Below are 27003 nucleotides of genomic sequence, written 5' to 3'. Positions count from 1 at the left end.
ACGCCCCAAACATTTACCCAGGGCCTGACCCTGTTCCCCAGTGCATAATTATATCGGGTTGCCTCCGAGGAGGCCTGAGGGTCGCTAAGATTGTTATTTCTGTACCCGTTTTACAGACCAAAGAGCTAAGATGTGACTGACACCCTTAAATACCGCGCTAGTAGTTCATCTCCCTTTGCTTTTCTGGACCTTGTGTAGCCTCTCCGGAAGGAGAAACCTAGGCACCGTTCCCATCGTCACATACTGGGGAGCTGGTCAAGGGAACTGAGGAGAGTTTTTGTGTTTTAAAGCAACTTCTGACTAGCTTCCTTCTCGTTTTTAATGTGGTCGATGCGTGGTGTAATCCTAAACCCAGACTTTAGCGGAGAGAGTGAAAGGTTGAATGAAATAGGAGTTTGGGTAAAGTAACATTTGGTTTGTAAAAATGCAGGTTGGGCATTGTGGGATTTGGCCCATGTTTTCCCCTTTTCCTCAATGTCGCTACGTTTCTGTGTACAAGTATTTGCATTCAGTAACCCCAGAGTGTGTTTACTTTTATGTTCCAGCACTGGGAAAAGGGGGTGGGGAGCCGGTGTTTGTGCTGTTTGTGCAGGCCTGAACTTTTGTCACACTAATTTGCGCTACTGGACTGAGTCAGCTGCTCCATTGGGCTATAGTTTATCCTTGAATCTGGAAGACTCCTGTCTATGGAGATAGGGTAGGTGACAAACTGCAGAACAAATTTGCTGGTAGGATTCTACTGGTGCTCAGTGTCTCTGAACTGAACAGCAAGCTGCCTCTGAGTTGTAGGAGCCAGTTTTATTGAGGATTTGCAGTCCCCTTCTCCCATAACTTGTATGAAACACTTCAGCTTCTTGTAAAGCACCAAGAACCTGATTGAGAGGCTAATGATATTATTGCCTCCAGGCCTATTTGTTTTGCTGATGCTGTTTGGCTTCTAGTTAGGAAAGAACCTCCCCTAAACACAGCTTCTTATCCCAGGACTTCACAGGGCAGAGTGAAAACTATGACTATAGGTTCAAACTGTGGTTGATGGTGTGACTAGGTTGTGTATCTACAACTATAGTCTCTGGGTCAAAAGTAGTGAGTATCATTTGAGATTTGCAAAAAATGAGGTGGGAGAGTAAGCTTGCTTCTATCAACTGTTGTTTTGATACTTTAACCCCTACTCCTAAGTTTGTCAGTTTCTAGGAATCAAAGATTTGGGTAGTTCTTTCAGGCTGTCTGAATACCAACCACAAATAGTGAAAAGAGCGTTTCTCTATGTTGGGCCTAGAACTGAACTTTGAGGGAAAGCTCATATAGGGAATAAGCCGGATGATCATCAGCCTTGATGATTCCTTTTTGGGTCTTGAAAGTCTGCACTTAGGGGGAATTCCTTGGTGATCTAGTTGTTAGGACTTGGCGTTTTCACTGCGGTAGGCTGGAGTTCAGTCCCTGGTTGGGGAACTAAGAGGCTCCAAGCTGTGCAACATGGCCCAAAAAATCCACGTTTTTGTATTATGTCTGCCTGAGAGATGGTCATTTAACTTCCCTAAGCTTTTTATTAAAAAGTAATTTTCCCTCTTTCTCAGTCTTACCAGTCCTTAACACATTTAAGCTGAAATTTAGGCTGATAGGTAGGGATAGGCCTAAGAAGTGAATCTGTGCTTTAGAATTATATTCTTAGGCTAAAGTCACCACAACCCTGTGAGGTTACCTCTATTTTCCAGGTGAGGAACAGGCTCAGAAAGGTAGAAAGGATAAAAAGAAGCCTAGTAGGGATTTCTTGCTTCTCACTGCTCTGCCTTTCTGAGAATGGGCTCAACTTAGTCTCCAGGTTTCTTTTTAGCATCTGTGCAAATGCAGATTATCCAGTTCTTGCCTTCATCTGCCTGGCATCACAGTGAAGAGCTGCATCCAGCTTTTTGGCTGCCTTCCTGACCTTTGTACTGTTGGGAGATTAGGGAGCAACACAGAGATAAGAAAGCCTAGGCAGAGAGGAATCTTTTGCAGGTACCACCCTGGCTTGACCAATGGTGGAGTAAAGGCAGTGCAAACTTAAGTGTTTTCAGTGAGACTTACAGAATGTATTGGCGTGGAGACATAGCTCTAAATTTGTTTTTAAATTAATCTTAAAAAATAGATAGCTAATAAAGACCTGCTGTATAGCAGAGGAAATTCTCAATATTCTGTAATTACCTATATGAGAAAAAGAATTTTTAAAAGAATGGCTATAGATAGATATATAGAGAGATACATATATAACTGATTCACTTTGCTGTATAGCAGAAACCACAACATTTTATATCAACTATACGCCAATAATTTTTTTTTTTTTTTAACTCATCGTGAAGATGCCCAAGCTGGGTAAATTTAAAGAGTGAGTGAAAAAATAAATAAATAAAGAGTGAGTGGACAGTAGCCTTCTCTGAGATCACCTTGTTCCAGAGAGACTAGTGGCTTACTCTGTTGAAGGCTCATTTTGTGGACTCTGCTTACAGTCATTGAAAATTGAGTAAGAAGAAGTAGGCATATGCCCTGAAGAACTTAGTCTAGTGGAGGGGAAGGATTACAGAAATAGTTCATTTTATTATTTAAAAAATAGTTTATTTTATGGAAGAGACTTGACCTGACCTGAGACTTCAGAGGAGGATTCCTATCAATCTCTAGAAGCCAGGAGCCAGTACTATTCCTGGAGCCAGTGAGCACCAGGAAGGCCCTGTCAGAAGTCTGCTGCCAGATTTCTCATCTACACTTCCATAGACATATATCTTCCAGTCAGTTTTTTTTTTTTTTTTTTAAGTGGGAAAGATAGATGGGGGTTGGGGGGGGTGGTGGGAGCTGCAAGTAATTTGGTATTGTAATTAGAGCATGATGTACTAGTGGGAGATCAGTTCCCCAGATTCCTTGTTTTTTAGTTACCTTCCTGGGACACTATCAGAGAGACTCTGTTCAGTGGGGGAAAGGATGTCTATTAGTAGTGTGTTGTGGGCATGGGTTTAAGAAGAAAATTTGGAGAGATGGGTAAGGAAGAGGAATCTAGAGGTTTCTGGCTTGAGTGACTGTGTAGATGTTAGAGATACTGAGATCCAGAATACAGTGGAGAGGGTAGAATGAAAAGAAAATTTAAAAGTTGCTTTTTTATCTGTCAACTTTTTATTTGCCTTTGATTTATACAGAAAACAGATTAAGATGTGAGTCAGAAACTAGGTGGTTGGGTACACGAGGGATGAGCAGAAGGGAATATTATCTGATATCGAGACCTGGGGAAGTCAGAGGAGCAGCAGGAGAGAGATACTGATGGAGACAGGATGAGAATTCTCAGAGAGGGAGGGTGGTCACAAGGGCTAGAGGATCTGGGTATTGTACCTGATTGTTTTGTTTCACTCATTCAGAGGTCAGCAGATACATAGGACCACTTACTGTGGTGTTGGGCACGGTAATTGAGTGCTGAGGATACAGCTGTAAGACAGAGAGCTCTATATCAGCAAGGAGACATAAAGGTGAGACTTACAGATAAATGAATGGGATGGGAGGTTTGATTAGATAAGGCAGTCAGGGAAGTGAAGTGTGAGCCAAGACCTGAAGAGTGAGAAGAGCTAGCTATGGGAAGAACATTCCAGCAGAGTCCAGAGTTAATGCAAAAGCCTAAAGTGGAAAAGAGCTTGATGTGTGCTGGGAGGCTTGGTGAGAAGTGGAAGGAATGATGGAGGTAGACAAGGTCCAAAGTATTCAGGGCTCTTGGGTGAGGGCATATTGTTTGGGTTTTATCCCCCCTGTAATGGGAAACCAATGGAGGGTTATAAGCAGGCTAGTAATGAGTAAGGTGTAGGATTTGTAGAGTTTAGAAGACGGACCATATAGTCCACACCCTTTGGGTGGTTAGGTAACTCTTCAAGCTAGAACAGTTCTCTGGTTTCTTTGCCATATACACAGTTGGTTCCTTTTAGAGGCCATTTGTAGCTTTCCTTTACTAGCAGCTGTGTGACAACTGGTCAACCGTGGCTGCTTTGTCTCCTCCAGGTGGGTTACTCCTGAATGACTCAGGACCCAAGATTCCAAGTCCAGGAATTTGATGTGGTTAGGTGTGAAAGAACTCTCCCACAAGAAACTGGTTTGTGCCATGTGGTCTTCTCTTTATCAGCACCTGAGATTATCTCTCTTGCCCACATGGTTGTTTACCATTCCCCTGGAAGAGACAGCGTAGATGCTCCTCTATTTCTGGAATGCCAACGCTGAGGAATGAATGCATCAACTTGTTCATATTCTCAACGAACATTTAAGTCTCTACTATGTTCCAGGCCTTGTGCTGGGAAGTACCTTAAGGTCTGGTTTACTCCAACTTTCTTCAAACCGTAGAATGGGCCATTGAATAAAGGGAGGATTGAATTATCGTTTAAATGTAGATGGGCCACACATTTTTTTAACCTACTACTTTCTCTGTGAGTTCTCTGCACATCTCTCCTTTAAACAGAGGTAAACTACCTTGAATGTGAGCCACTGTCCTGGCCCAAGGTCATGTGGTGGTCTCTCTTCCTTTCTCTTATTACCTAGCCCATAATCCTTCAGTCTCACTAAATAAATGTTTATTCAACAGCCACTATGTGGGTCCCCAGTGCTGGAGATCCAAAGAGTGGTGAATAACAGCGAATAACACAGACACTGTCCTTGCACTCATGAAACTTTGCTTTTGGATCGTTTCTGCGAGTTTCTTCTTGTTTGGACCATAATGCACTCTGTGAAAACATACTTTTACTGTTCCCCATGAGTCCCTGAGCTTCCCTGGTGGCTCAGATGGTAAAGAATCCACCTGCAGTGGGGGAGACCTGTGTTCGATCCCTGGGTTGGGAAGATCCCCTGGAGGAGGGCATGGCAACCCACTTCAGTATTCTTGCCTAGAGAATCCCATGGACAGAGATGCCTGGTGGGCTGTGGTCCATGGGGTCACAAAGAGTTGGACACAGCTGAGCAACTAAGTACACATGAGTCCCTGGAATCTTTGAGGTGTCATTGGAATTTCAATTTCTTAAACTGGGGCAGGGAGGCATATATACATTTGTTTATAATGGGCCATAAGTTAAAAAATCAAATGTTAAGATTTAGAGGATGTTTGTGGGTTGATAAGTGAGAATCCAGTGAAATTCTTGGTAAAATAAGGTGATTCTGGTAGACATATGATTCTTCACTTTATAAATGAGCGCTTACAAATCATCTGCTCCTGCTGACTCAATGAGGAGACAAATATCAGAAAGGAAAAGAGGAAGGATTTGCCTAGGTTATACGTAATCATGGCAGAGTGAGAATCAGAATCTTGGTGTCCAGAGTCATGTAGTCAGTGCATTTCTTTCTTTTTGGTTCCTACTGACTTGACTTTCTCCAACCCCTTTGCCTGCTTGGGGATCAGCATAGAAGTCCCCATTTCCAGGAAGTCTTTTTATTTACTCCTTCTCCTTATACAGTCCAGTTTTTCTATTAGTGCTTGCTGTTAACTTTATTCTCTAGATCTTACTGGTTATTGGGCTTATTAAACTTTTATTTACTCAGTATGTCAGTAGACCTTAGTGGCTCCCATTCTCACCCTTGGCTTTACTGCAAGGACTAATGCCTAGTACACTGATAGATGTCAGTAAATGGATAGCCCAAGTAACCACACAGGTGTCCTTACTTTATTTCAGGAATGCCTTTGGCTCAGGCGGTGGCCATTCTTCAGAAGCACTGTCGCATCATAAAAAATGTTCAGGTTCTCTACAGTGAACAGGTAAGTAGTAACTGATTTGTTTACTGAAATAGCATCCCTAATCAGTGACTCACCTCTGGAGGTTAATGCTCTGGGAGATACTGACAGGCGGTCAATGTGTTTGAATGGGAGTGTCTTCAACACTTAGTCACTTACCAAGTACATTTTCTTTGATTCTGAAACATTTGTAGTTTTGATCATCTAGTGCTGCCAGAAGTTTAGATGAGCAGTAATAATCAAACTTGCTTTTTGATTATGTTTGACTTACCTGCAGGCCCTTAAAAGGGGGATTTTTCGGTGGGAGGTCACTTCAGGGATTGTCTGGTCTTCTAGGGTACTTCCCTTCCACTTTCATGTTTAAAGTAGTCTTTTCTGCTTTGTTGATTGCTTTGGTTTGCATTCAGGATTGTTGCAGTGCAGATTTCTAGCTAGCAGAACATCCCAGACTTGAAAAGAAGCAGGTATAGTTCACCCTTTTAATAAGAATGATCTGATAATATGAAAATTGCAAAACATTGGTTTCAAATTAATGGACATGTTTTACTCTTATTTCTTTTGTCTGACATATGGTAATCTTTATTAAATGTTGTGCCAAGAACTACCCTTATAGTATAATGTACATGCCTACAAAGACCTTTTCAGTTTCTAGAAAGAGTATATTTTAGGTTAGCACTGGTGCAGAACTTTCTGAATACCAGGATTTTTTAAATTGGGTTTTATAAGTAAAGTTGCAAACGTTTTTATAGACCTTTAGAAATAGGATTCTTCTTAACTCTCTAAAAATACCACTTCTTTGGAATCCATGGTTCTTCTAGGACACGGACGTTGTGCTGCCCTACAGAGCAGCCTTTGTGGTGCTCTGTGTGTCATAAACCTTGGGGGATAGTTTTGATCCTACACAGGCTACAAGATATTCTCAGTCCTTTTCTGAGACCTTTTAAGTACCCATTTGATGATTTTAGTTCCATTTGTTTCTATTAGTTTCTGATCCTAAAGCAAATGGCAGGTTATTTTTGACGTGAAGGTGACTGAGACTTCTATGTGGCTTCCACATTTGGCTTAGTGTCAGAGTTGAGTGTGTTACCTATACCCAGACATTACATTTTACAGTATTGTGCACCTCTGACAGCCTAGTGAGGCCCATGTGAGAGGTCCTTCTGAGACAGAGAAGGCTTAATTTCCAAGCAAGTATTTGGAAATTCTTGTGCCAACCACAGGACTTGTGGGAGTGGGCAGAGGTTTGTGGAGCCACAGTGCCAAAGTGGTTTCTCTTTGAAGAAAAATGAAGAATGGTGACTTTTCCTCTTTTTTGCAATCAGATCATACCTAACCTAATCTGACTCTCAGCATTAGACCATGAGGGAATTACTCAATGACAAGTAGCAGCCATCAAAACAGGGATAATGGGTTTGCTGCTTGATTGTAGCCATCTGTACATTTAGTTCAATCAGATTTAGGCACCCAGGATTAGATACAGTTGAAAGTAGTCTTTAAACTTTTTAACCAATTTTTAAAATGAGGCTTATTTCTTATATCACTATCTTGTCTGTCATTCCAGTCTTTGGGTACAAATAGTTGTTCTGGCATTAATTAAGCTAATTTCCCCCAATGTCTTCTAAGCAGCTGGAACAACAGGGTTTTAAATCCAGACCTCGGTTCAGATCCATGCTTTCCCCATTTCTTGGTGGTACAGCTGTGACAAGTTAATAACCAGTCTGGTTCTCCAGATGGTTTCCTTATAATAGAATAATCTTTTTATGAGGATCAAGAGGAAGTGGCCTCTCAGAGCTCTGATATGGTGCTTCTTAAATGTGGATCCTTTCCTTGTTGCCCTCCTTCCCTTCTTTTCCCATTTGTCTCTTTGCTTCATCATTTGACCCCAGTAAACATTTCAGAAATATCTTGTTTCCAGCAGATCACAGCTTGGAAATTAAATGTGCATATCAAGTAGATCCCATCTGAGAGGGAAGAGATGTTATCAAGTAACAGAGACAGCTTTATTGAACTGGAAGGACCTCCTTAAACACCACATAGCACATGTGATTTTGGTTCTGGAGATATAAAGTACTAATAAAACATTGATTGTGAGGATGATTTGCTTGCTTTTGAATACTGCTTAGTTATGTCCTAAATTGTAGCAATGCCAAGGGAAAAACGATCAGATCTTGGAAGTGTGTAAAGAAATTCAGATACTCCGAGCAAAGGTCCTTAAAGATGCTGAAATGTTGCTTCATCCTGTTTACCTCCGTGGAATAGCCCTCTTAGAAATAGAGGGAGGATAGTGACCTAGGGTGAGGTTCATTATTCCATTATCTTACTTGAGTCTTGTTGGTTTTAGAAAAACATTCATACAGACCGACTGGAAAATTACAACATTCTTTCTTCTGATGTTTGCCAGGCATGATGGAGCCACCTGGGCCTACTATCTTGTGAAGATTAGTGGGGTGGAGGGGAGTAGACAGTATAAACTAATCTCAGAAAGCTCTTTCTAGAGAATTTTTCCAGTGAGGTCCACACCAGCAGGGGCACCTGGCCTTCTAGCCTATATCTCTATCTCTGACAGGCACCACCTTCAATCACTGGGCCTACCTTAAGAAGCTGTATAAAGAGAGAAACTTTTCTAAATCTTTTTGACAGCTATGTGCCAGTTTTAAGAAAGGACAGGGTTTTGAATGGTGGTGTTTTTCTTCTACTGCTGGGCAGCGTGGTTCAGGGCAATAAAGAGTCTTCAGACTTTGAATTGATTGCTTTGCAGCAGAAACAGGCAGGTAGGACAGATTCTAGGAAAGAGTATTATATGCTGAGTGCTGTGCTTGGTGCTTTCTGGTCTACTGTCTCTGTCCTCATGACAACCCTGGAGGGGTAGGGATGATGGTATTCCCATGAAAAAACAGAAGTTTAGAGAAACACTTAAGGTCACCAGCTCACCAAGTCTCAGGGCCAGCTCTGTCCATTGCTCTGCTGCTGCTCCCCTCCCCCCAGGACTCAGAAGGGGCAAATAAAGAAATGACTCCTTAAACCTCAGATGGGGTTTTGCAGAAAGAGGCGCACGTGACATGGGATGGTGTGTGTTGGGCAGTGGGGGAATGAGAGTGTCATCTCATACATAATCAGATCACAAGGCACTTCTTTGTCCCAGAATATGACGCAAAAGAGTCAAAGAATAACATGTATTTCCTTTGAGTGGTGCAAACAGCCTGGGAGTGAAGGGACATAAGTTCAGCTAACATGCACTGACCATTACTTGCGGATCCTTTTATAAGGCTTGTATTTCTCATCAATTACTCTGTAGTTTTGACAGCAGTAAATAAACCCATGCTAAAAATATAGACCCTGGACCTGTGAAAGAAAATGGCCTATATGCCCACATAATTTTGACTTTTCTCCCAGGTAATAACTCAAAGCCTGGAAAAGAGGCTCTTTACAACCAATATTATGAAGCAACAGCTGCAGACTGGAAGTAGAGGACACTGAATTCACAAACCAACCTGTCAGCTGTCTACACTTAGATACTCCCTGTGCACTGCATTTATGTTATAAGGTTTCAAATTCACCTGGTGCTGATGAGTATACGTAGTTGTTCAGAGTGTGTATTTATTTATTAGTTGTTCAGAGTGTGTATTTATTTATTATTTTGTTTTTTGTAGTCTCCTCTAAGCCATGACCTCATCCTTAACCTGACTCAGGACGGGATCAAACTACTGTTTGATGCTTTCAATCAGAGACTTAAGGTAACTATAAATAACAACTGAAGTTTCATGTCAGGCTGATTAATGTGTGCAGTTGTGGAATGTTTCTGAAACTCCTGAGTGGGAGTAAGCTTGTGGTTCAGAGACAGCCACAATATAGGAGACTGAAGCTGTGCCTGTCCTCCTAAAGAGAGAAGCTGGGGGTAGATTGGGATGGTTGGAAAAAGGCTGGGAGGAACTTCAGTTCTGGGCTCAGAGGTGAAGGGGAAAGAGTGTTGAAGATATGGAGAACATGCTGTAGGGAGCAGGCTTTTCTGTGTTGAATAGAAAAATGAGAGGAGGCAAATATTTGACATAGATTATCCTGAGCCTTTAAAATGGGGCCTAACTGCAGAATAGAACTGGAAGACTTTAGTCAGATTTTTGTATCTTATTGTTTTACTTCATTCTTGGGTCAAACAATTAAGATTTGGAAGATGAAAAATGGAACCATTCTTCCTAAAATACTGAGGGCTTGGATTTTAACACCACCAGCACTGAGTTGATTCTTAAATCCCTTTAAAGAAATCTAAACAAACAACTTGCTGGTACATCTTAATTGGCATTCAAGTACAGTTTACTAGCACCTATTTCAGACCAGGATGTTTTTAATGTACTATTTACAAATGCCTGGACATGATAGGTTAGTCACATGACATCCGACTCATGCCTCAGAGTCACAAGGTTGAATGTGGCTCTGGGCAGTGGCATGCCAGAGCTGTTGTCCTGCTTAGCTTATGGAGCTGCCTTTCTAGAAGGCTTGGGTACTTCCTACTTCTCACCATCTCATCTCAAGTGAGCTGCTGAGTTCAGAGAGCACATGGAAAAATAACCTGTATATGGAATAAGAATTCTTCGTTTATGCTGCCTTTTCAAAAAGGAGAGTTTGATGTGAACACTCTTATCCCCACAGCACCCTTGCCTCTCTTTATAGGCTCAGTCAACCTGGCTCAGAAGCCCCACACTGAGAAAGGGTAGAAGCTGGTCTTCAATGTGGCTTCATCACAGATTGGAGGAAATTAATCTGGAAGCACCTCTACAAAGAACCATTTGTCTTTAACTTGGTAAATCCACTGTAGGAAACTTAACCCAAAAAGATTAATGGGAAGGTAATATTGCCAGGTATTTATAGCAGGGCTTTTCATAGTAATGAAAAACCAGAAGTAATCTAAATGGGCCTAAATCAAATCCCTTATGATTACACAGTGGAAGTGACAAATAGATTTAAGGGACTAGATCTGATAGATAGAGTACCTGATGAACTATGGACAGAGGTTCATGACATTGTACAGGAGACAGGGATCAAGACCATCCCCATGGAAAAGAAATGCAAAAAAGCAAAATGGCTGTCTGAGGAGGCCTTACAAATAGCTGTGAAAAGAATGGAAGCAAAAAGCAATGGAGAAAAGGAAAGATATAAGCATCTGAATGCAGAGTTCCAAAGAATAGCAAGGAGCGATAAGAAAGCCTTCCTTAGTGATCAATGCAAAGAAATTGAGGGAGACAACAGAATGGGAAAGACTAGAGATCTCTTCAAGAAAATTAGAGATACCAAGGGAACATTACATGCAAAAATGGGCTCGATAAAGGACAGAGATGGTAGGGACCTAACAGAAGCAGAAGATATTAAGAAGAGGTGGCAAGAATACACAGAAGAACTGTACAAAATAGAGCTTCGTGACCCAGATAATCACGATAGTGTGATCACTTACATAGAGCCAGACATCCTGGAATGTGAAGTCAAGTGGGCCTTAGAAAGCATCACTACGGACAAAGCTAGGGGAGGTGATAGAATTCAAGTTGAGCTATTTCAAATCCTGGAAGATGATACTGTGAAAGTGCTGCACTCAATATGCCAGCAAATTTGGAAAACTCAGCAGTGGCCACAGGACTGGAAAAGGTCAGTTTTCATTCCCATCCCAAAGAAAGGCAATGCCAAAGAATGCTCAAACTACCACACAATTGCACTCATCTCACACGCTAGTAAAGTAATGCTCAAAATTCTCCAAGCCAGGCTTCAGCAATACGTGAACCGTGAACTTCCAGATGTTCAAGCTGGATTTAGAAAAGGCAGAGGAACCAGAGATCAAATTGCCAACATCCGCTGGATCGTGGAAAAAGCAAGAGAGTTCCAGAAAAACATCTATTTCTGCTTTACTGACTATGCCAAAGCCTTTGACTGTGTGGATCACAATAAACTGTGGAAAATTCTGAAAGCGATGGGAATACCAGACCACCTGCCCTGTCTCTTGAGAAACCTGTATGCAGGTCGGGAAGCAACAGTTAGAACTGGACATGGAACAACAGACTGGTTCCAAATAGGAAAAGGAGTACGTCAAGGCTGTATATTGTCACCCTGCTTATTTAACTTCTATGCAGGGTACATCATGAGAAACGCTGGGCTGGAGGAAGCACAAGCTGGAATCAAGATTGCCGGCAGAAATATCAATAACCTCAGATAAGCGCAGATGACACCACCCTTACGGCAGAAAGTAAAGAGGAACTAAAGAGCTTCTTGATGAAAATGAGAGAGGAGAGTGAAAAGGTTGGCTTTAAGCTCAACATTCAGAAAACTAAGATCATGGCATCTGGTCCATCACTTCATGGGAAGTAGATGGGGAAACAGTGGAAGCAGTGTCAGACTTTATTTTTGGGGGCTCCAAAATCACTGCAGATGGTGATTGCAGCCATGAAATTAAAAGACGCTTACTCCTTGGAAGGAAAGTTATGACCAACCTAGATAGCATATTCAAAAGCAGAGACTACTTTGCCAACAAAGGTCCGTCTAGTCAAGGCTATGGTTTTTCCAGTGGTCATGAATGGATGTGAGAGTTGGACTGTGAAGAAGGCTGAGCGCCAAAGAATTGATGCTTTTGAACTGTGGTGTTGGAGAAGACTCTTGAGAGTCCCTTGGACTGCAAGGAGATCCAACCAGTCCATTCTAAAGGATATCAGTCCTGGGTGTTCATTGGAAGGACTGATGCTAAAGCTGAAACTCCAATACTTTGGCCACCTCATGCAAAGAGTTGACTCATTGGAAAAGACTCTGATGCTGGGAGGCATTGGGGGCAGGAGGAGAAGGGGACGACAGAGGATGAGATGGCTGGATGGCATCATTGACTCGATGGACATGAGTTTGGGTGAACTCCGGGAGTTGGTGATGAACAGGGAGGCCTGGCATGCTGCGATTCATGGGGTCGCAAAGAGTCGGACACGACTGAGCGACTGAACTGAACTGAATCTCAATGGGCAACAGCGGAGGGTAGATAGGCAGCCTGTGGCAGAATTTCAGCATGGTGAGGAAAATATATTTAGTGAGCACTTAGTACCTGTTCCCCTGGAGAAGGAAATGGCAACCTACTCCAGTACTCTTGCCTGGAGAATCCCATGGAGGGAGGAGCCAGGTAGGCTACAGTCCATGGGGTCGCAAAGAGTTGGACACGACTGAGCAACTTCACTTTAGTACCTGTTAGTCACGTGGCTGAGTGCTTCCCATGCATTTCCTAATTTAATCCTAACAAGCCCATGAGTGGTATGGCTTACTTGTGAGACAACAGAGGGACAGAAGATAAGCAGTCTACCTGACACCAGGCTTTCAACTCTGTATTACTAGAGCATAACGACTGGCTGCTGGGAATAGAAATGGCTTAGGTTCTGTTGATGAATGTGGGAAATAAATGGGATAAAAGTGTGTGAGCATACTATGCAGAAATGCAAGGAATTCAAAGTACCCTTGAGTGGGAAAAGAGATAAGAGTAGAACCATCTCTCTGCCTTCTGTGAGTCCCTGTGAAGGGAGGGCTGGGGCCCTGCCTGAGAGTATGGAAACTGAGGAAGCAATCCCTCAGGTACCAAGTCTGACCTGACCAGTCTGCCTGCCCCACCATACAAGGGCTTCAGAAGTCGCCTCTCCGCACTGCTGTCCCTGCAGTTCCCCTATCCTCTCACTCCCTGACTGTGAGAGAGCCCTGTGGAATGAAGCTTCACAAGTCACAATTTGTACAGCCACCTGTCTTTTCCTTTCCTATCTTGTCTGCTGCCATAACTTCTCTGGAGAAATCAAGGTCTTTTCCAGCCCAGAGGGTAGAAAACCATGGCCTTCAGATTTCCCTAGCTATCTGTCCCTATGGTTCAGCAAGCATCTATAGGCGAAAATCTGCTTGTTGATTCTGGCAAGGGACCCAGAGTGCTGACCATCTTGGAGTCCTTCATGTCACTCGTGCCATAGTGTCACAGGAAGAATATTCTGGAGGCCCACCGGCTGAGTGATGGGCAGCCCTTGGGAGACCAGTTGGTCAGCCATAGTGGTAGCAGTCAGAGGGGCAGAGTGCTACTCCTGCTGCACGAGCAGAGGTTCTGGCTGAGGGTCGGAGGCCTCTGGCAGCCTGGGACCCTGGCCTCAGTAAAATGGCATACCCATTTAGCATAATATACTGCCATGCCCCAGCTTTCTGAAGATATTGTCATGAATCACAACTATTCCTCTACCCTTGCATGACCTCCCTCAGCACCTCTTTGCATGTTTTTGAGCTTCATATTACCGTTAGCTAGCTTCATCCCAGGCAGACTCCCTGACACGTGTTGTGTACCCGTCGGTGCAAACTAATGAGCCAGACCTCAAAGAGCCTAACTCGGTGGGACCAGTGAACGGCATATACTGGTAGCATAGGAAAGGGTAGATGGAAATGCTCCAACAGCCCAGCAGAGACGGTGATTCTTAGCAGCATGTAGGATCAGAATAGCTGCACCTTATAGTTAAGAAGAGCCCAGCTCGTAGTTTTCCAAGTTGGGGACAGGTCTGACCACAAGTGAACTGCCTGTTATGTCTCTGTTCCTGTGACAGTGCCAGGTGCCCCGTCACCCAGTGTCCACAGTCCTTCCCAGAATGAAGCCCTGGTTGTCAGGGCAAACAGAGTGAACCAGCTCTGCTTGTGCTTCTGCGGTGGGAGCCAAATCTCCCAGCTGGGGAAAGCAGATGGTTTGCCTATCCTCAGTCAGCTATGCTACTGGCTAGACGTCTAGCCTTTGATGCCATGGACATCAAAGACTTCAGATGGGGATTACTTGGCATCACTAGTGGCTGGATGTTCAATGCCTTTTCCTTTGTCTCCTCCCTGAGTTCTTGGCATTTCATCAGCTGAACCCTTAGAAACTTCACAAGGGTCCTGAGGTTCTCCAGGTTGGACCAGATGCTCTTCATTAGGGATATAGCAATATTGTCACACTGGACCTAGGCTAATAAAATGACTTGTTTTCTAATAAGATAGACCACCTCCCTCCACCCCCTTTTTTTTTTGGTAAACCACAATATTTCGAAACTGTTTTTGAAAGTGACTTGATTTGGGTTTTTATAATACAACAAAGTATAGCATGAAAGAAAAGGGGCTCAATATTCCCCTTACAGGTTACAACTGTCACAAGCTGCTTGAATTTGTTTTTGTGGAGGGTTTTACTGTCCTGTCGCGTGGTATGTGCAGTCTTATGTATGACCCAGCTGTAGACTAGATACAAAAACTTGACCCAGAGTGTCCACGGACATCTGTTGAACCATCCTCTAGAGAGAGGGGGAAGATGAGTTTATACTGTGTGTGGTATGGGTTTTTCTTCCAGATTTAAAAATAAAGACAGACAAAATGTGTAGTGCTTCAGGACAGTTTCAGCTAGTGATTATTTTTTTCCTCACTGCTCTATAAATGTCTTTTCTAATTAATCTTTTTCAACTGCAGAGTTCTAATAGATCTTAAACATTTGTTTTTTGTTTTTAGGTGATTGAAGTATATGACTTGACTAAAGTAAAGTTAAAATACTGGTAAGTTTTCTCCTGGTTTGTGTCCTAGGCTTGGCACACATGGGCTTATTTCTATCCTCAACAGTTCTGGGATTACAGCCGGTTGCCATGATTGCCTCAGGCAGCCTCCAAGTCCACTCCGTTTCCTGGGGAGGAGAAGGAAAGCTTATTCAGAACACACTGTGTATGAAGCACTTTCCATTTGGGTCAGTTTCCTTAATCCCGCCACAAAGCCGGACCTTAGTCTGTGACTGTCCCCAGGGTCATAGCTGCCGTTCCCTGCACAGCTTCTTTTGGCACCTTTTTACCTTTTCATGACCAACAAAGGTGGGACCAACCAGATATAGCTGCCTCTGAGGCCTATGCTAAAGAGAATGCTGAAAGGATCACTATTTGTAAGGGGAGCGAGGTAGGGGGGCAAAATCTGCTTTTTAGAATGAAAATGGGAATAGCCTATATGGTGCACAAATATTTCAGCCCCCATATGGTAAGTTGCTGTGCTGGCATCTAGAATATTCTGTTCAGTAAGCTTCATTAACAAGCTTCCTTTTTTGAGGATATCAAAGGGATCAGTTCCTGGATTGTTTCAAGCAATATCTGCCGATAGAGAAGTGGATAAACCAGATGCATAATAGCACTGACCCCTACAAATTCTGGTTATCTCTTAGTCTTGATGGGGCGTTCCATACCTCAAGGTCTGGCTTCTCTTTACCTTCTTAAGAGTCACTGGTGGGTAAGCGAGGGGTCAAGAGTCAGGCTGCCCCCGGTTTGAGTTATGACTTCATTTTATTACTCTGCAAAATTAGGCAAGTCACTTAACCTCTTTGAGCTTGTTTTTTCATCAGAGAAGTGAAAGCATACATCTGGCTGCTGAGTTAGGAAAACTAAATGAGATAATGCTGATAAAGCATATAGCGCAGTGCCTGGTTAAAAACAGAGGTGCTCTAGATGCTAACTGTTATATACAGACTAGATAAACAGCAAGGTCCTACTGTGTAGCATGGGAAACTATTTTCAATATCCTGTAATAAACCATAATAGAAAGAATGTGAAAAAGAATATATATATATAATTGAATCACTTTGCTGTATTGCAGAAATTAACACAATATTGTAAATTAACTATACTTAATAACATGTTTAAAATGAAGAGGTGTTCCATAAGTGATACTCATTTTTTTAAAAAATATTCTTAACCTTTAAGCATTCTCCTTAAAGTTAGAAATGACTTATCTTCGTGCTCATCATCTGAAATCACATGCTCCTCTTTGCTCCCAAGCCCACCCCCTCCCAGCTATTTTTCCTTTACTTGGGATCATTCCTCCCCATCCACTTACCCATTCACCCAGCTGATGAGTGCTGGTTCTTCTGCTTCTTAGGAAAACAAGCTGCCTTGCTTGGCTGTATCCTGCATTTAAAATGTTCATCCCCCTTTTAAGAAAGTTCCTTTTCAAGACAAACTACTCATAGGCATTCTGAGAAAACACATTAACAATGTCTATTTCTATGACTATTCCTTATCCAAGTCCAAATGCCATGGGGCTAAGGCTGGATTTACTTCCTTCTGAACTGGGTCTGGTCACCATAGATGTCTTGGGAGGTCCTAGAGGGCTAATCCTCTGTATCAGCCTCAGGAGAATTGACTATTTCTGACCTCATTAATTGTCTCTTATTTAAAAGTTCTATAGTTAAACCTTTATTTTTATATAATTATAGACTCAACTCCCATGTATTTTAAGAGTAACTCTTCCAGCCACCGTCTCTAATGACCTGTGAGTGCATCCTACAAGCCTGGTATTAAAAAGCATCTTTGTTTTTCAGTGGCGTGCATTTCAATTCTCAAGCCATAGCTCCCACCATTGAGCAGATTGACCAGTCTTTTGGTGCAACCCATCCTGGAGGTAAGCCCAGTCCATCTGATTCCTCTGGTCATCTGTAGCAGCCAGTAGTAATAAATCTGGCAAGTGGTGCCATGCCAGCCCCAACCTCAAAGCTCCTATCAGATTTGGGGGCCGGTACTTGGGTGTGAAGGAAAGCTCTCTCCCATGGTTTTCAGCCAAGTAAGTCAGTTCAGAAATGAGACACAATGAAAGTTTTGCCAGTCACCACCAGTCATTATTCCCTGTCAGGCTGGTTTGTGTTCACAGCTTCGGATGCCATTCAACCTTGTCATTTTCTTCTCCCCACTTCCACAGTGTACAACTCTGCTGAGCAGCTCTTCCACCTCAACTTCAGAGGATTGTCTTTCTCTTTTCAGCTAGATTCCTGGACCGAGGCTCCCAAGTATGAGGTTAGCCTTTTTCTTTCCCTTATCTTTATTGCCCAGTGCCCCGGTGATAGGGGGCAGAAGACAGTACCATTGGAGGAGGCTGGATAGGTACCCTTCCTTTGGTTCCCTTAATCTCTGAGGTCTTCAGAGGCCACTTGGGGGTACAGTGGGTGAAGTTGACAGAACAAAGCCCAGGCTGGCATTCCCAGGAGGAGGGCGCTTCCAACTGAAGTGAGGTCGAGCTCGCTCTTCAGAGGGAAATCTATGTCGTGTGCTTTAAAACTCCAAATCACCACAGTTTTTCTCAGTGGCCTAGAATTTGAGAGAATTCATCCTTCGACAATGGCATCCTTAGTGTTATGAAATGATAGTTTTTTGTAAGTTTTATATTTTATTAAAGAAGGCATTTCTACATTTTCTCCCTGATGAAGGAAAGGAAAACTAAGTAAAATTAAAGGTGAACTTGCATGGTTTAGTGAATTTTTTGACCTGGAGACAGATCAGACTGTGCTTTGACCTGGCCAGTTCTTTTTTTTTAATACCTTGATAAATAAAATGAGCGAATTTCAAAGTTTCTCAGAAACCATTCCACACTGCAGATAACAATACCCAGTGAGAAAATGGATACAGAAAATGCGTACCAAATAAGGAAGTACCAGTAGTACAGTTGTGTCTGAAACTGAGATATTCCTCTTCTAAATTCCCTACTTTGGTGACTGGCCAGTTCTCGAAGACCATGAGTATTGGGAAAATGCCAGGGCCTGCAGTGTGCTTTTAGTAAAACATTTATCCTGTGTTTGCAGCCCAATTTTGCCCATGGTCTGGCTTCTCTTCAGATACCCCACGGAGCAACTGTGAAACGAATGTATATCTACAGTGGGAACAGCCTACAGGATACCAAGTATGTGTGGGGGAGCACAGGCTTCATGCTAAGGCCATGGGCTCCCTGGGAGGGAGGACAAAGTCTCTGCTCACTCTGTGCCTGCCCGCAGGGCGCCCGTGATGCCCCTGAGCTGTTTCCTGGGCAACGTGTATGCTGAGAGTGTGGATGTTCTCCGGGATGGAACTGGACCCTCAGGTTTACGACTCCGCCTCCTTGCCGCAGGTCAGTTCCTGGCTTTGGGGTGGTGGGTTCTCCATTATAGCCTTGTCGAGATGGTCTAAAATCCCACGTCCTTAGGGATAGTTGGTAGAAGACAAATGGTGCTGACGTTTATGGTTAGAAGTTTTAGTTTGTTTGTGAAGGAATAAGACATAGTTTTATTTTGAGCAGCTCTTATAAATGACAGTAAAACTGCTTCCCTTGACATGTACATCAGTCTCTGTGTACTTAGTTTTGCAGTGGTGCCCGGGTCCTAGAGGTGTATCTTACAGGCTCAGTGTTGCGTGTTCTCTCATTTTCCACCGTTTGTGCTCATTTCGCAGAGTAGACTGGCAAGAGGAACTTGTTGAATTGTGATTTGGCCATACCCTGCTCATTTTTGCTGATAGCAAACAAAAAGAATTGCTGCCTTCAGTAGCCAGTCTCTCTAGGATCCACACCTCATCCTGTGATTTTCTTGTGTGGACAGTCTCAGCTCCTTCGAACTTTGGATTATGCTTAGGGATACAAAGATCATCCAGTGTGGAGTTTGCCTCTGTAAAGATGACCTGGGGACTGTGAGCTCCATGAAGGAGCCTATGCCTTCATGGAGCTCATAGTCTAGCCAGCCTTTGTTTATAAGCTGGGGTCTTCCCTCAGTGTCTGGGGCATCAGTTCTCAACTGCTAATAATCTAGCAAGTAAATTGTAAACTCACTCCCCTGAACAATTAGACAGTTCAAAGACTCCAGGTTATAAATTTCTTAAAATGTGGTTTTCTAGCCATGGCAGAACACCAGCTACTTAAAGGAGCATTGTGCTTATACTGTAGTTTTTTAAAGAATTGAGATGTGGCATCTCAAAAAAGAAGTTGAGGTCGTCTCAGGAGGATTGCTGCTTGAAGCAGTGGGGTAATCAAGGGTGGTGTAAGTATACCAGGTGACAGCAAGAGGAGCCTGTTGAGAGTAGGGGGTCTCAGCCAGTTCTGACCACCACCCTGACAGGACAGTCCCAGCAGTCACATCACACTGCCTACAAGATCAGTGGGGGAAACACCTGAAGTCAAGACCTCACTAAGTTATTATCCCACCCAGTACTCACTAAGAGTTCCTGTGGAGAGTGACTACAGTGATGCCATTCAACTGTCTTGATCCCCACAGTAATGATTCCCTCACTCAAAGGAATCAGAAACTAAAATAGTCTCCCTGAGAAACTAAGGGTACCTTTACTTGAGGAGACTTCAGATAGACTGAGACAAGAAAGTGAGACAAGAAGGGTGCCTCCCGTACCGCCCTGTGTGGACATTCACAAGGATCTGGTACTTGCAGACTTTGGGCACCCAGTCTAGCTTGACAGGACTTTCAGTGGTTTCCATAGGTCACCCATGCTTACCTAAGTGCAGGATTTATCAGTTCAGTTCAGTTCAGTCCCTCAGTCATGCCCAACTCTTTGTGACCCCATGAACCGCAGCATGCCAGGCCTCCCTGTCCATCACCAACTCCTGGAGTTCACCCAAACCCATGTCCATTGAGTCAGTGATACCATCCAACCGTCTCATCCTCTGTCGTCCCCTTCATCTCCTGCCCTCAATCTTTCCCAGCATCAGGGTCTTTTCAGATGAGTCAGTTCTTCACATCAGGTGGCCAAAGTATTGGAGTTTCAGCTTCAGCATCAGTCCTTCCAAGGAATATTCAGGACTGATCTCCTTTAGGATGGACTGTTCTCCTTGCAGTCCAAGGGACTCTCAAGAGTCTTCTCCAACACCACAGTTCAAAAGCATCAATTCTTCAGTGCTCAGCTTTCTTCACAGTCCAACTCTCACATCCATACATGACCACTGGAAAAACCATAGCCTTGACTAGATGGACCTTCGTTGACAAAGTAATGTTTCTGCTTTTCAATACGCTGTCTAGGTTGGTCATAACTTTCCTTCCAAGGAGTAAGCGTCTTTTAATTTCATGGCTTCAGTCACCATCTGCAGTGATTTTGGAGCCCCCAAAAATAAAGTCTGACACTGTTTCCACTGTTTCCCCATCTACTTCCCATGAAGTGATGGCTCCGGATGCCATGATCTTAGTTTTCTGAATGTTGAGCTTTAAGCCAACCTTTTCACTCTCCTCTTTCACTTTTATCAAGAGGCTCTCTAGCTCCTCTTCACTTTCTGCCTTAAGGGTGGAATCATCTGCATATCTGAGGTTATTGATATTTCTGCCGGCAATCTTGATTCCAGCTTGTGCTTCCTCCAGCCCAGCGTTTCTCATGATGTACCCTGCATAGAAGTTAAATAAGCAGGGTGACAATATACAGCCTTGACGTACTCCTTTTCCTATTTGGAACCAGTCTGTTGTTCCATGTCCAGTTCTAACTGTTGCTTCCCGACCTGCATACAGGTTTCTCAAGAGACAGGGCAGGTGGTCTGGTATTCCCATCGCTTTCAGAATTTTCCACAGTTTATTGTGATCCACACAGTAAGGGCTTTGGCATAGTCAGTAAAGCAGAAATAGATGTTTTTCTGGAACTCTCTTGCTTTTTCCACGATCCAGCGGATGTTGGCAATTTGATCTCTGGTTCCTCTGCCTTTTCTAAATCCAGCTTGAACATCTGGAAGTTCACGGTTCACGTATTGCTGAAGCCTGGCTTGGAGAATTTTGAGCATTACTTTACTAGCGTGTGAGATGAGTGCAATTGTGTGGTAGTTTGAGCATTCTTTGGCATTGCCTTTCTTTGGGATGGGAATGAAAACTGACCTTTTCCAGTCCTGTGGCCACTGCTGAGTTTTCCAAATTTGCTGGCATATTGAGTGCAGCACTTTCACAGTATCATCTTCCAGGATTTGAAATAACTCAACTGGAATTCCATCACCTCCCCTAGCTTTGTCCGTAGTGATGCTTCCTAAGGCCCACTTGACTTCACATTCTAGGATGTCTGGCTCTTGGTGAGTGATCACACCATCATGATTATCTGGGTCGTGAAGCTCTATTTTGTACAGTTCTTCTGTGTATTCTTACTACCTCTTCTTAATATCTTCTGCTTCTGTTAGGTCCCTACCATTTCTGTCCTTTATCGAGCCCATCTTTGCATGAAATGTTCCCTTGGTATCTCTAATTATCTTGAAGAGATCTCTAGTCTTTCCCATTCTGTTGTTTTCCTCTATTTCTTTGCATTGATCACTGAGGAAGGCTTTCTTATCTCTCCTTGCTATTCTTTGGAACTCTGCATTCAGATGTTTATATCTTTCCTTTTCTCCTTTGCTTTTTGCTTCCATTCTTTTCACAGCTATTTGTAAGGCCTCCCCAGACAGCCATTTTGCTTTTTTGCATTTCTTTTTCTTGGGGATGATCTTGATTCCTGTTTCCTGTACAATGTCACAAAGCTCCATCCATAGTTCATCAGGCATTCTGTTTGTCAGATCTAGTCCCTTAAATCTATTTCTCACTTTCACTGTATAATCATAAGGGATTTGATTTAGGTCATACCTGAATGGTGTAGTGGTTTTCTCCACTTTCTTCAATTTCAGTCTGAATTTGGCAATAAGGAGTTCTGATCTGAGCCACAGTCAGCTCCCAGTCTTGTATTTGCTGACTATATAGAGCTTCTCCATCTTTGGCTGCAAAGAATATAATCAATCTGATTTCAGTGTTGACCATCTGGTGATGTCCATGTGTAGAGTCTTCTCTTGTGTTGTTGGAAGAGGGTGTTTGTTATGACCAGTGCATTCTCTTGGCGAACTCTATTAGCCTTTGCCCTGCTTCATTCTGTACTCCAAGGCCAAATTTGCCTGTTACTCCAGGTGTTTCTTGACTTCCTACTTTTGCATTCCAGTCCCCTATAATGAAAAGGACATCTTTTTTGGGTGTTAGTTCTAGAAGGTCTTGTAGGTCGTCATAGAACTGTTCAACTTCAGCTTCTTCGGCATTACTGGTCGGGGCATAGACTTGGATTACTGTGATATTGAATGGTTTGCCTTGGAAATGAACAGAGATCATTCTGTCATTTTGGAGATTGTATCCAAGTACTGCATTTCAGACTCTTTTGTTGACCATGATAGCTACTCCATTTCTTCTAAGGGATTCCTGCCCACAGTAGTATATATAATGGTCATCTGAATTAAATTCACCCATTCCAGTCCATCTTAGTTCACTGATTCCTAGAATGTTGATGTTAACTCTTGCCGTCTCCTGTTTGCAGGATTTATACACGGAAGTTAATGTGAACTATGCTTTTTTCCCCTGATTTACACACAGCTTTGTCTGTGTGTGTGAGGAGTGGGATTTGAAACAGCTTTTATTGTACAAGAAAGAGCTTTGTCAGCTGTAAAGCCCTATGCAGAGTAAGGTGATAGTGGTGATTATCATGGTACCAGAAATTATTCCTCCTCGGATTCTTAGCTTCCTTTTATAATTTTGGGCAAAACACTCTGTCTTCCCATCCACAGAATGAGGGAAATTTTACTGTTGGTATGTTCGTTGCTATTCCACAACCACGTGTGTGTGTGTGTGTGTGTGTGTGTGTGTGTGTGTGTGTGTGTATTTAACTAGAATCATTTTTTAAATGTATTAGACAAAGTCAGAGTTTAAAGATTGTTCCCAAAGAAGAAAGCTTTGGCAAATCAGGTTTTCCATTTTCACCCACTTTCCTGGTTTGTCTCTTGTTGGGTGTTAGTGTTTGTAGAGTTAGGGAGTAAGTTAATGGGTGCTTAGCTCTTGGCTCTTTTATAGAGTGATCTTCCGGTCCAGTCTCAGGTTGGGGGTTACCACTGAGAAGTACTTGTTATCGTAAATCCTCTGTCTTGTTGGAAACCGGAAAGTGGCAGGAGATAATGGCGCCCATGTGTATATTTCCATAGCACCTATGCTGCTGTTTGTTGTACCACAGTTGTGTGATGGTGAACCTTTACACCGTGAGCTCCAACGTGGGCAGAGATTGCACCTGTTTTTCTCACTGTTGTTCCCTTAGCATCTAGCAGAGTGTCTGTCCTAGCCCAGGGTGTCAATGACTAAATATTAGGTGAGTCAGTGAGTGACATTTCCAGAGCTCCATGTTACTTCTGTGGGATTGAGTGAGTCTCTGGCATTATTTTGAGTAGAGAGTGATCTCCTGTAGCATCTCAAGTCCTGGTGACCTGGTATTTCTACTTACATGCGGTCTTGCCCCTCAGCCAAACCTGGTAATGCAGCATGCAGCCACTGGCCTCTCTGGGGCTCCGGACCCTGGGCCGCAGGGTTCCATGCCCTGACTGGGAACCTGACCACCTCTACTTATTCTCTGCAGGTTGTGGACCTGGCCTGCTAGCAGATGCCAAGATGCGGGTATTTGAACGCTCAGTGTATTTTGGTGATTCCTGTCAAGATGTTCTTAGCATGCTTGGCTCTCCACACAAGGTCTTCTACAAGTCAGAAGATAAGGTAGGGGAAGTGTGTTTATGAAGTGAATAGGTGATCTTGCTCTTTTTATTTAATCAACTTGAACTTAATAGTGAATAAATATGAACTGCTGTTTTCCCATAGAACCTGTTCTATTAAAGCTAATGGAAAAAAAGTAAAAAACTGATGGAGAAGTAAATTGAAAGCTGTCTTCTGACCCCTGTTGATCAGATTGTCCTCCCTTTCCTTGGAGACCAGGGCCCAGTCTATAGTCAACCGAAGCCGTCTGGGTTGTTCAGCACCTGCATCAGGGACTCTCATGCTCTTGCTTACCCGACAGATGACTATCATACAAGAAACACAACTTGTAGACTCATTTCATCCAAGAGCTGTATTAATGGATTGGATTTTAATTCATTATTATTTTTTCCCCAACAGATGAAGATTCATTCTCCTTCTCCTCATAAGCAAGTTCCATCCAAGTGCAATGACTACTTTTTTAACTACTTCACTCTCGGAGTGGTAAGCTGTGATTCCTTAGAGAACTGTTCCATTTCCCTGGGGGTGTGCAGTGTGCTGGGCAGGCCTGTGTGTACACTTGCAGCTTTAACTGTGCTGGCCTGTGGAAGCCAGAAGGATCTGGCAGGTCCTGGCTTTCAGAACAACCAGCTTCCCTGAGCCCCTTGACAGTCAGGGGGGCCCTGAATCTTCTCATTAGCTTTTAAGGCAAAATCTGTGCTCAGTTACATTTTTAATCTGGTGCTTTTTGTCAGGGAAGATCTCCCTGACCATGTTTGAGTTCCCAAGCAGTGGGAGCTGTAGCCCTCTGCCTGTGGGGCCTACTGGTACAAGGTTTGGAATGAGGAGGCCTGGAGATGGTTGGGTGTGTGTCATCGTCCCATTGTGCTAGGCCTCAGCTGTCCCTTTGGTTGTTGTTTGGGTCAGAGCTGTTCCCCAAGGGCATCCCCATTGTGGAGTGGGTGTCTTCGAGTAGGACATGTCCTCGAAAGCCCCCTGCCCGCCTCAGTAACTTTACCCACTTGAGCATCCTTGTTTTCTATCCCAGGACATTCTCTTTGATGCGAATACACACAAAGTGAAGAAGTTTGTCCTGCATACCAATTACCCTGGACATTATAATTTTAATATGTGAGTATTCCTGCACCTGCCCCTCCAGGAAAGAGAGCTTGCGGCCTTGGATGTTTGCTAATTCATGAAAAGTAAACGATTTCGTGAGTGTTTTCTGTTCCTGGTACAGTGTCCATTACCTTATATCTCTCCATTTATACCCATTTCACAAATAGAGAAATGGATTCAGAAAGCTTGGCCTCTTATCTGAGGTGATAGGGTCTTCAGAGCCCCCCGGCTGTGTGCCCTTTCTGGTTTGACTCTAGGGCCCAAATCTGGCCTCTCCCGGGCTTTGAGCAGGTGGGCTCGATCCTGTTCTTCCTGGGATGCAGAGTTGAGATGTGGGGGTGGTCAGGTCTCCCAAGGGGTCCCACCTTTACCCGTCTCCCTTCTCTCTCTAGTTATCACCGCTGTGAGTTCAAGATCCCCCTAACCGTAAAGAGAGGTGAGTAGTCAGTGTACTCAGGGTAAGGAAAGGGTTTTAGAGTCAGTCTCTCATGCTTCAAAGAGATGATGATCCAAGCAGAGAGGGTGGCAGTGGTTGGATGTGAGGACTCTTTGCCCACCTGCTTCTCCCCAGAGCCTCAGCTCCTCTGGGTTGGGCTCTTGGTTCTGGGGCCACGTGGTTCTTGGTCTGTAGTCTCCTGGAAGCCCTTAAGGTCTTATCCTGTGCCTGTGGGATTGTTGGTTTCCAAACTTCAAGCCCAGTGCATAGTGTGGTGAGGGCTGGGGTCGCAGGTGGGCTGAGCCATCTATCTGAGCAGATGTGGAATTGAATCCAGGCCAGGCCAGCTACCAACCATGCTGTGTTCTCTTTTCAGAGAACACAGAGGGTCAGACAGAAACATGCACAACCTACAGCAAGGTGAGCTGCTATTTTTCCCACCTGACAGTCTGAAAATGAGGAGGGTATGAGCCTGCCAACAGTCTGGGTGCCTGTGTCCTTTGGGCCAGCCATTGGTCATAGTGGGGTCGAGTCCCCACTAATCCCCTGTCACCCTCATCCCTCTTATAGTGGGACAACATCCAGGAGCTCCTGGGACACCCTGTGGAGAAGCCTGTGGTCCTGCACAGGTGAGTGGGGGTTACTTTCTGATCCCCCCACCCACCTCCTCCTCACCCAGAATGACCGGGAACCCTAGCAGTGGGTATGGCTTAAAACTGGCAGGAATTTCTGATGTTGCCACATGCTTCCTGCCCCAGCCCTGTGAGTTAGAACTCAGCCAACAGTTCTGCACATTTACTTGCAACCAGAGGGGCTGCCCCTGGGATGGCTGCCCCTCTCCCTCCTACCTCCAGTTACTCAGAGAGGGAGGCAGTTTGACTAGCTGTCCCCATCACACCTGCTACCTGCTTTAGTTCACAGCCCAGTAACTGGTTGCCCTGCTGTCTGAGGTGCCCTCTCTCTCCTGACTTTGTACACTCCAGTCCAATTACATAATACCCTTCTGTGCCAGCTGGATTGCATAGGATTTGGTGCTTGAGGGAGATCAATCACTGTGCCTCGGACCTCAAGAACCCGTGTGGGAAACACACTCAGAGCCCCGAGGGACCACTGGCTAACAGCCCCTACCCCAAAGGGAACTGGATGCCCCAGCTGGCCTAGGTCTCTGTCTGCCCCTCTAATTCTGGCTTCCCCGGCCTCAGGTCCTCATCCCCAAACAACACCAACCCTTTTGGCTCCACATTCTGCTTTGGTCTTCAGCGGATGATCTTTGAGGTAAGCCCTGGGGGTTGAGTGGCTGGTGATCATGTCAAGGACAGGCAAGTGATGGGGGAGAGAGATTGGGAAGGGCCTGAAGGGCCTGCTGGGCAGGCTCATCCAACAAGATGAGGGGAAATGGGGAGCCCACATTTATATTTGAAAACATGAGTACAATAGCAAAGGGAACCGCAGGGCAAGTGGGGCTCTGTCTGGGGGAATTGGGGG

General features: G+C 44.0%; 1 protein-coding gene across 4 annotated transcripts in view; it reads left to right on the top strand.

Moving 5' to 3' along the window:
• The window catches only part of PHAF1 (phagophore assembly factor 1), a 29218-nt gene that overhangs the window by 572 nt on the left and 1643 nt on the right, over positions 1 to 27003 (top strand). For all 4 annotated transcript variants that reach the window (XM_070388265.1, XM_070388266.1, XM_070388267.1 and 1 more), the window contains 14 exons: positions 5658 to 5740; positions 9367 to 9450; positions 15212 to 15255; positions 17055 to 17134; positions 17429 to 17523; positions 18306 to 18403; positions 18495 to 18607; positions 23854 to 23987; positions 24384 to 24467; positions 25012 to 25094; positions 25475 to 25518; positions 25895 to 25938; positions 26089 to 26147; positions 26721 to 26793. In XM_070388265.1, coding sequence (XP_070244366.1) covers positions 5658 to 5740; positions 9367 to 9450; positions 15212 to 15255; positions 17055 to 17134; positions 17429 to 17523; positions 18306 to 18403; positions 18495 to 18607; positions 23854 to 23987; positions 24384 to 24467; positions 25012 to 25094; positions 25475 to 25518; positions 25895 to 25938; positions 26089 to 26147; positions 26721 to 26793 — 1118 coding nt within the window. The remainder of the gene's footprint in view (positions 1 to 5657; positions 5741 to 9366; positions 9451 to 15211; positions 15256 to 17054; positions 17135 to 17428; positions 17524 to 18305; positions 18404 to 18494; positions 18608 to 23853; positions 23988 to 24383; positions 24468 to 25011; positions 25095 to 25474; positions 25519 to 25894; positions 25939 to 26088; positions 26148 to 26720; positions 26794 to 27003) is intronic.

The sequence above is a fragment of the Bos mutus genome, chromosome 18 (genome assembly GCF_027580195.1).
Source record: "Bos mutus isolate GX-2022 chromosome 18, NWIPB_WYAK_1.1, whole genome shotgun sequence".
Classification (NCBI taxonomy): Eukaryota; Metazoa; Chordata; class Mammalia; order Artiodactyla; family Bovidae; genus Bos; species Bos mutus.
Note: the sequence above shows the minus strand (reverse complement) of the source record. Positions and strands in the feature narration are given on the sequence as shown.